The 9,317-nt window shown below is 42.4% G+C and overlaps 1 protein-coding gene across 2 annotated transcripts; it reads right to left on the reverse strand.

The window, feature by feature from the left end:
- Window positions 1–3,419: 3,419 nt before the first annotated feature.
- Window positions 3,420–7,918, reverse strand: LOC132782595 (heparan sulfate glucosamine 3-O-sulfotransferase 1-like). Of its 2 annotated transcripts, none has more exons than XM_060787427.2 (2): window positions 7,517–7,918; window positions 3,420–5,062 (listed from the first exon to the last, which is right to left on the reverse strand). In XM_060787427.2, the coding sequence occupies exon 2, from the start codon at window positions 4,852–4,854 to the stop codon at window positions 3,949–3,951; it is 906 nt and encodes a 301-aa protein (XP_060643410.2). In that variant the 5' UTR covers window positions 4,855–5,062; window positions 7,517–7,918; the 3' UTR covers window positions 3,420–3,948. The 2 variants fall into 2 exon arrangements, with proteins under 2 accessions (XP_060643410.2, XP_060643409.2); XM_060787426.2 differs by having other exon boundaries at window positions 7,343–7,918.
- Window positions 7,919–9,317: the final 1,399 nt, after the last annotated feature.

The raw sequence follows: 9,317 nt of genomic DNA on the forward strand, positions 1-9,317 counted from the left end.
CTTGTTTTTGTGTGTCATTCTAGTGTTAAAAGGTCAGTCAAAAAGTTTAATGCCCTAAAATACTATTAATATTTTTAAAATAAAACTTCATAGATTTTAGACTTTCATCTGGCCACGTTCATGGTTACCTTTGTTTTCTCTTTCTCTTGCCTGTTGTTGGACATGGTGGTAAGCTGTATGCAGGCCCGTAGCCAGGATTTTGATTGGGGGGGGGGGGCTGAGTCTGAGTGAAAGAGGGTCTACCTTAGCAAACCTTTTGTATCGTTACCCCAATACCCCCATGCATATGAGATATATTGAGCATGGTGATCAGATGATGATATGAATAAACACAACAGTTTAAATGTACCAGGAGCAAGAGAGAGAAGGAGAATCACCCAAAATAAGTGTTATTTTTAGCTCCCATTGCCAAACACAAGAGCTGTAATGGGAAAGCAGCCCTTTATAAGACCCTATTTAGTCCCCAAAGTAATAGTAGTAGTAGTAGTAGTAGTAGTAGTAGTAATTATTAAAACTGTTAGGGACAGGGACAGTTCCTTGGATCTCGCACTCTACTTTTTGTATTTTTTTTTCAACCTCAGCCCCCTCCTCCTTTTTTTTAACATGAATGTTAACAAAATCCATGGATAATAACACAGCCCAACCAAAAAAAAAATTCTTGGTGTCTTCGTTTTTAGGCCTGTGTCCAGGGTTATTTGGGGTGCTGATTCAGAAAATTGCATCAGCTCTAGATTATTAAATATGGTTTTCTGTGGGCGAGCAGATTACGACTACTGGATGGCATATGTTCCATATCAGAAACTAGAGTTGAGGGGGTCTGTTCAATCCAATTTTCTGAATCAGCATCCCAAATAACCAGACTGAATCTAAACTTGACCAAAAACGGATTAATACCCCTTTTGGTACTAATGTTGGGCAGTGGTCCCTGGTCAAAGTAGTCCCTGGTCAAAAAAAGGTTTTGAAACACTGTGTAACAGGAAACAAAAGCCTGCTTGAGTTAAGTGGCAGTTGTTTTTTCCAGTTCCATAGCTAGCTTAGATTTCTATAATTCCTCCTTTAAGAAAGATCCTTTTACATTCAAGTTGACAAAGAAATATCCTTGAAGAGTGAGATGCAATAGCTTTGTGAACATAGACTAGGATTTGAGGTTAAATGTTCTGATCCACATTTATATTGCCATGAATGTGATAAACAAGATAAACAAGTGCTCAGGGCCTAGTATACTGTTTTATTTTCAGATCTCTTCACGCTACAAGATTGAATTACACAATGATAAAGAGCAGAATATGCCTACTGCAAGTGTAGAATGTATTGACAACATACTTCAGTGACGGTGAAGGTGATTATTAACTAAGAGTACTGGGAATGTTACTCCTATTTAACTGGATGGCTTGGATTGATGAATATCTTGGAGGCAGATGATACTTCTCGTGTTATCAAAATGTTTGGCTTGGCTTTCATAGAATCAGAGTTGGAAGAGACCTTATGGACAATCCAGTCCAACCCCCTACCAAGAAGCAGGAAAACTGTATTTAAAGCACCCCCAACAGATGGCCATCCAGCCTCTGTTTAAAAGCCTCCAAAGAAGGAGCCTCTACCACACTCCGGGGCAGAGAGTTCCACTGCTGAACGGCTCTCACAGTCAGGAAGTTCTTCCTAATGTTCAGATGGAATCTCTGTTGTCAGAGTTCAGGCTGTCAGCAGTAGCCCAGAGTGGGTTTTGTTTTGTTTTGTTTTTCCTTTCAGGAGCATGTTTTCAAACTGCTAGGTTGGCAAGAGCTGGACCTAACAGCAGGAGCTCACCCCACTCCCCAGATTCGAACCACCAACCTTTTGGGCAGCAAGTTCAGCAGCTCAGTGGTTTAACCTGCTGCGCACCAGAGGGCATAGAGCAAATAATTCATGTGGTCATATATGGCAGAGTGAATAAGAAGTGAAGGATTTTTCTCCATTTTTGTTAAAAGCTGAAAAGTGAGAATGGATTTTGGTACTTCCCAGCAAGCACACTGATTCATTCTGCATGATCACATTGTCACTTTGTGTTTGTGTATAAGATTAGCAATGGCAATTTTATTGGGTCAAAATACTTGGTCTATCTTCATAAGGTGGACTTCTGAGGAATATGTGTACTCATTATATTTAAATATGAGTTCAACATCTTTCTCTGTGTATCTTTTATGTGGCTTTCAGCAGGCTCAGTCTTTAACACACAACTAATGAGATTGTATTCCTATTTTCTATGAAAAGCTTAATGAGGTCAGGTCGAAATGAATGAATTTCGACAGAAGCAACTTCCATTATTAAGGATTGCCTGTGAGATTTTAATGTCCTTTTTCATATTTTCTGTGATGGAAGAAATACTACGGGCTGCAACCAAAGTCTTAGTGTCTCTGCTTGGCTTTGTGCGTTATGAGAGCTTGATATCCTGAGCTTATAGAATAAGTCAATAGAGTAATAAGTCACACGCTCTAATTAAAGAAGCACTACTATCTTTGGTTAGAATTGAAATTCTAACCAAATTCCCATTCTAACCAAAATTCTGGCTGTGACCCTGGAAGGCTCTGCCAGTAAGAACTGGGTAGACTAGTGGTCTGGCTCTATAAGGCAGCTTTATTTGATCCTATTAGGGGAGGGTACCCAGAAAGACACCCAAATGGGTGGATCCTATGTGACAATGATCAATTCAGCAAAGCTAGCTCCTTATGGAGCACCCCAGTAAATGTTTTAGCCATTTAATTTGTGTTTTCATACTGTTTCATTCGTATGGCAACTCTCCCGGTATGAAAATATCAGTGAAACGCAAGGAAAGTGGGAATGGTAACCATTTGGTGGCCTAATTTTCAGAATTCGGTTGCAGGCCCGTGCGGGTGCTCTGGGCCCACAAGCCACACACGCACTCTCCTGCACGCCACACATACAGCGTGTGTTGCATGCAGGCCCAGAAAAGCACCCACGCTTACCAGTGCCTAAAGCTGAGGGGAAGGGGAGTGTGAGAAGCCCGTCCATTGCCGCCAATGGGACAAAAATATTGGTTTTGTTGGATCTGGGATGAAAAAGCTCATTTGGAAAGATGCCTATTTTCGGGAGAGGTGCACGAAAACAAAAATGGGGCCTTATGAATGAAACAAACAGAAACAGTGATTCTATCTCAGGGGTTCCCAATCTATGGTCCAGGGACCACCAGTGGTCCGCAAGAACCAAAATATGTTCCGTGGCCTTGCCTTGCAACAAGAGCAACTGGTCTCATGCAACCCTCTTACAGTGCCGAGGCTTATTTAATATGGTTTTCTAAGGGTGAGCTGATGGCGACTACTGGATGGCATATGTTCTGTATTAGAAACTAGCGCTGATGTGGTCTATCCAATGCAATTTTCTGAATCAGTACCCCAAATAACCAAACTGAATCAAAAGTTGACCAAAAACTCTAACCCTTTTGGTACTAATGTTGAAGAGTGGTCCCTGGTCAAAAAAGGTTGGGAACCACTGTTCTATATAAATGCACAAGACCAGTACCCACAGCCCTTTTATCTTGCGAAGAGACACTGCCCTCTGCTGAAGACAAGTAGAATCACGCAGTGTTCAGATGTTGAAAGTTATATACCAAGGGAAGATGGCTTTTTATCCTTTCCTTTGGGCCCAGCGTACAATTGCTGAGCAGTTGTTGGCTGACTCTTCTTTAGCCTCAGTATAGCACCTTCAGGATAGACATCTCTATAGGACATGGTGGATCAGAGAAAAGTGCCTGGTGATTATACTGAAAAGTCCTTCATACTTTGGGATTTCCCAATATGTAGCCTGCATGTTACTGAGGGTGCCAAAGTACATTATTATTAAGTATTGAACTCCCTTGGTGACTTTTGGCCCATCTAGGATTAGAGCCAGTCCTTTTCCTGAGCTCATGGGCATTTTCTCCTTGGTCACTACAGTATTAGAATACTCTAGTAAGCCTCAGCACCAGTTGAATGTCTGTCCCACCATAGCAAAGAAGTCCTCGTTGTGTTTGCTGAAGTAGGTGCAGAGTTGCTCCAGGAGCAGCTCGTCGACTGTTGGATGGGGCCGCCCTTTAGACTGGTCCAGGCAGTGCTGAAGCCCCCTTGCCTGCAAGCAGTAGAACCCCTTGGTCTGGTTGTAGTAGAAGTTGCCTGGCCCTAAGAAGGGTTGCAATCCCAAGAAGCGCTCAACTTGGCGCATTTCAGAGAGTGGCTCCCGGATGAGGCTGCCCCCATCAACAATGTGGATCTGATTTCGGGGGAAGATCTCCAGCCACTGGACCAGGTGCCGGGCATAGAGGCTGCGCTGCAGGGCCTTGTGCTGGGTGTTGAGTTCCTGACCTTTCCACAACACCTGCTCCAGGGCCTGGAAAGGCTTGTGGCGAGCCTTGCGGTTGTGGAGAATCTGGGTGTAATCCGACACTAGCCTTTCCACGGGATCCCTCACAATCAGAAGGAGCTTCATGGAGCTGTCCACAGCATGGATCCTTTCTGGAGCCTTCAGAGAAGAGAAATAAGCCGGCGTCTTTTCCACAGTGATTTGAGCAGGGCTTGAAACTGGCATCTGTGCTCTGTACCAGTCCAATCCTTTGCTGTAATTCTCTTCCATGTTGAAGAAATGGACCTCCGAATGGGCAGCTGCCACCTGGGGATGCAAGCTTAGCATCTCCAGCAGAGCTCTCGTGCCCCCTTTCCGCACCCCAATAATGATGCTCTGGGGCAGTCGCTGCCTCCAGTCTTTGCTTATGGCCCAAGAATGGTTTCTTTCCTGTAGGCCATCCAAACCTTTGGGGATTTTCAGTTCCTCTTCTAGGCAGACCTGGCACAATTTGAAAAGCAAGAGCAACAAACAGGCCCCAATCATCTCTGAATCTCTTGGAAGGGAAGTGGCTGAGGAACCATGCGCTGACAGAGTGTTATGCTTTGGCTCTGGCCTTTTCAGGGGATTTTTGTTCCAAGGCACCTTTGGTTCACTCACAACACCTTGTGCATTTCTTCACTTTTTGGATTCCACTACAAGGCAGGTCTCCCAAGCTGCTTCAGCAAAAGCGTTTTTGCTTTAAGGAAGTTGCCTGAAAAACAAGAAAATCATTGTACATGATGGGGGAAGTGACAGTATAATTGTAGGTGGCTCACAAAGACGTGTACAACACAAGGGTAAAATCAACGCAAGATGTTTGTAAGCCACAAGCGGAACATAGAATGAGAAAGGAAAAATAATGTGAAGAGCACCAGTTGCCACTTAGGATGAGCTTGACAATGGGGAGCCAAAAATATGTTAGATCCTGCTACATCTCAAAAGGCTCTGAAGTGTGAACAAAAACACATCCAATGGGATGTCGGCCTGCATCAATAGAAGTCTAGTGTCTAGATCCGGGGAAGTCATGCTACTCCTCTATTCTGCCTTGGTCAGACCATACCTGGAATCACACTGTGTCCAGTTCTGGGCAAAGCAATTGAAGGGAAACATTGACAAACTGGAATGTGTCCAGAGGAAGGTGACCCAAGATGGAATTGAACCAAACTTGGCACAAACTTGACCAAACAGAAAATACTGGAAGGGTTTGGTGGGCACTGACCTTGAGTTTGGGAGTTGTAGTTCACCTAGATCCAGAGAGCACTGTGGATTTAAACAATGGTGGACCAAACTTGGCATGAATACTCAATATGCCCAAATGTGAACATTGGTGGAGTTTGGGGAAACTAGACCTTGACACCTGGAAGTTGTAGTTGCCCGGATTTATAGTTCACTTACAATCAAAGAACATTCTGAACCACACCAACAATAGAATTGGGCCTAATTTCCCACACAGAACCCCATTACCCTCTTATATATTTGTGTGTGCATATACACACACAGCACCAGAAGTAGAATCTAAGGTGGCTTATAAAAGTCAGAACAGAAAAAACAGAAAAAACAGAACATTTATGTTAAACTACTTGTATGGTCGACAGAAGGGGAGGTAATAAAAATTGCATGTTAAAGTGGTCAGAAAATTTTAGAAGGTTGATATCGCTGGCAGATCGGGAATGAATGTGGAACAAAAAATTAAACTATACATACGCATCCAATTTAAAGGAAAACTGGTTAAAAATGTTCCACCGGTGGTACATTACACCAAAAAAGTTAAATCAAATGTACAAAAATACCTCCAAAAACTGTTGGAAATATAATGAACATGAAGGGAGCTTCTATCACCTTTGGTGGACTTGTAGGGAAGCTCAGAAATACTGGAAATTAATTCATGAAGGCTGCCAACAAATCTTCTCAATTTTTTTTCCAAAAAACCCTGAGTATTTCCCATTAGGAATTACTGATGGGGACATTAAACTAGACTTGAATGAAGACATTCTGTTTATGTATTTAATGACAGCCGCTAGGATAGTATATGCGAAAATGTGGAAACAGAGGGAAATACCGGAAAGAGACCAACGGATAACAAAAATAAATGAAATTAAAGACATTGATAAATTAACCTTTTTAATAAAGAGGAACACAGGTGACCCGATTAAACAAACAGACTGGTCACAAGTGGAGATATACATAGAAAAAAGAAATAAAGAAAATTAACCAATAATAATAATAATAAAAAAACTTTATTTGTACCCCGCTACCATCTCCCCAAGGGACTCGGTGCGTCTTACATGAGGCAGAGCCCACAATACAACAATAAAAACAATAGAAACATTAATACAAACAATAAATAAAACTCATAAACATTAACAATAACACAACTACATTTAAAAACCTATGGCAGGGCCAAATGTACTAATTAAAAAATTTAAAAATAATTCTGCGTGTGACCAGGTGACATATAATACAATAAAAGGGGACACAAGAGTGGTAAGACCCCGGGTTTGGACACTTTTTAAAATTGATTCTTTTTCTCTCTTCACATCTGCTATAACCTGGAAGATCAAACAGATTACAAAGTTAAACCCGCGAAGAATTAGAATCACCTTTTTTCTCTCTCTTCTTTTTTACTCTCCCTCCCCTTTCATTATTTCCTACTTTTCTTAAATTGAATTGTTTCCCCTCTTTACTTGGAAATATTATGTAAACTTATATGCTTTTCATATATCAAAATAAAAAAAATTAATTCAAAAGTCAAAACAGATACAGCTAAAACTACAAACGTTCATCTATAATTATATTATCAAGAACATTAAAAAAATGTCCACTGGAAAGGAAAGGAACCATTAGACTACACAAAACATGCTAAGCACACCTTTCCGCATGGAAAGCCTGGGACCAGCTGCTACAGCAGACGGAACTAACTATCACTTTCTTCGTGGTGCATATATTGCGCTGAAACATCCCACTAGGAAGTGCCAATGGCGACCTGTCTCACCTGACAGCTGGAAGCAGGAGGCTGCAACACGTAAACAATGGTGTGAATCCAGTTGTTTTGGATCACTGTTCTCCCTGGTTTATCCATTCTTAGGCCCCATGTCGACTTATTTATTGACATCAACTTATTTATTGACATGCTGTTTTCCCCCCACCAGGGAGCATAAATAAATACCTGACTCTCTCCCAGCCTGCTGTCCCTGTGAGATTAGAGGGACAGAGATGGTAAGTGACCCGGTCAAAGTCCCCTTTTTGATGCGCATGAGGATTTGAACCTGCCTCTCCTTCCAACAGGGTTTCCAGCTTTTGTCATGATCAGCTCAGCGGATTAGAAAGCACCGAAGGATAAATCTGGGGCTGCTCTAGCTTGATCCAATGAGGAACAGCTTTTCTCCAGAATACTAGCCTCTTCCTCCTAAATGAGATTCCTAAATGAGGCAGGTGTGCCTCCGTTGCTCTCTGGAGCTCACAAAGACGTCACTTAGTGCCTCCTTTCCCCTGGAGGAAATCCCCAAGGCCCTTTTCTGGTCCAGCACCAGCCATACTTCTGCCGAGTTGCAGCAAATTTCACACTATGGCTGCTTGAAAGGCAGAGGGGTGGGGAGAAAATAAACAAAGCCTACAGGCCAAAGTGCAACAACTCTCCATAACTTCTACTGGATTCTCCTTGGAGCCGCTTTAGGGAGCGAAATGAGGGCTTTGTCCTCCTAGGAAAAAAAACTGTCCCTCCCAAATGAAACTTTCCCTGAGATTTCTGGTATTTTTGGAACAAGATACTGGTGATAATTTACACCTCAAACTCTTACATTTCACTGATCATTCTTTGTTACGTTGTGGTGGCGCAAAGTGTTAAACCCTTGTGCTGCTGAACTGCTGACCTGAAGGTTGGCTGAACTGCTTATCTGAAGGTTAGCAACTTGAATCCGCCAGACGGGGTGAGCTCCTGCCTGTAAGCTTCTGCTCCTGCCAACCTAGCAGTTAAAAAACATGCAAATGTGAGTAGATAAATAAGTACCGCTTCAGCGGGAAAAGGTTAAGAGAAACTCCGTGTAATCTTAAGAAAGACTTAAAAACTTGACTCTTCCGTTGTGCTTTTGGAGAATGACCACTCAACCCATCTGGTTGTCTTTGCGTACAACTGCCCTCAGAATAAAGCATCTTCTCGCCCCTAAAATGGCTAAATCCCATGGTTCCTCCCTGTTGGGCTCCTCCCCTACAAATGCACTTTTATCCCTATCTCACCCAGGGTTTTTAACTTTTTAACATTTTACCTCATACATTTGCCCCGCCCTCTGTGTCTGGTTTTACTATGCTGTTTTATTTTGTTATTTCATATTTTGTTATGATGTACTTTGTTATTGTGTGTTTATTATGTTGTATTATTTTGGGCTTGGCCTCCTGTTAGCCGCCCCGAGTCCCCATTGAGGAGATGGTGGCAGGTTATAAATAAAGTGTATTATCATCATCATCATCATCATCATCATCATCATCATAACCATCATCTTGCCGGCCACACAACCAGGAGGTAACAACACAGGCTCCTTGGCTTGAAAATGGAGGAAAAAAACACCTCCCCAGACAGAGATGAGCACCGCCTCCAGAAGCCAGAAACTAAAAGGAGAAGCCTCTGCCTTTGTTTGTGTTTGTCTGTCTCATTGTATATGATTGTCAAGGCATTGAATGTTTGCCTATGTATGTAAATGCTGTAATCCGCTCTGAGCCCCCTAGAGGAGAAGAGTGGAATATAAATAAAGTGTATTATTATCTCCCATCAAGTCAACATTAGCTAAGCTAGTGTTTCTCAACCTGGGGGTCATGACCCCTGGGGGGTGGGGGGGGTGGGGAGGTCACAAGAGCAAATACCATAAGAAAACACAGTATTTTCTGTTGGTCTTGGGGGTTCTGTGTGGGAATTTTGGCCCAATTCTCTCGTTGGTGGGGTTCAGAATGCTCTTTGATTGTAGATAAACTATAAA

This window comes from Anolis sagrei, chromosome 7, assembly GCF_037176765.1.
Source record: "Anolis sagrei isolate rAnoSag1 chromosome 7, rAnoSag1.mat, whole genome shotgun sequence".
Classification (NCBI taxonomy): domain Eukaryota; kingdom Metazoa; phylum Chordata; class Lepidosauria; order Squamata; family Dactyloidae; genus Anolis; species Anolis sagrei.

What these genes read in the sequence shown, in the direction of transcription:
- LOC132782595 (XM_060787427.2), bottom strand. Translation starts at nt 4,854, where the DNA reads ATGATTGGGGCCTGTTTGTTGCTCTTGCTTTTCAAATTGTGCCAGGTC.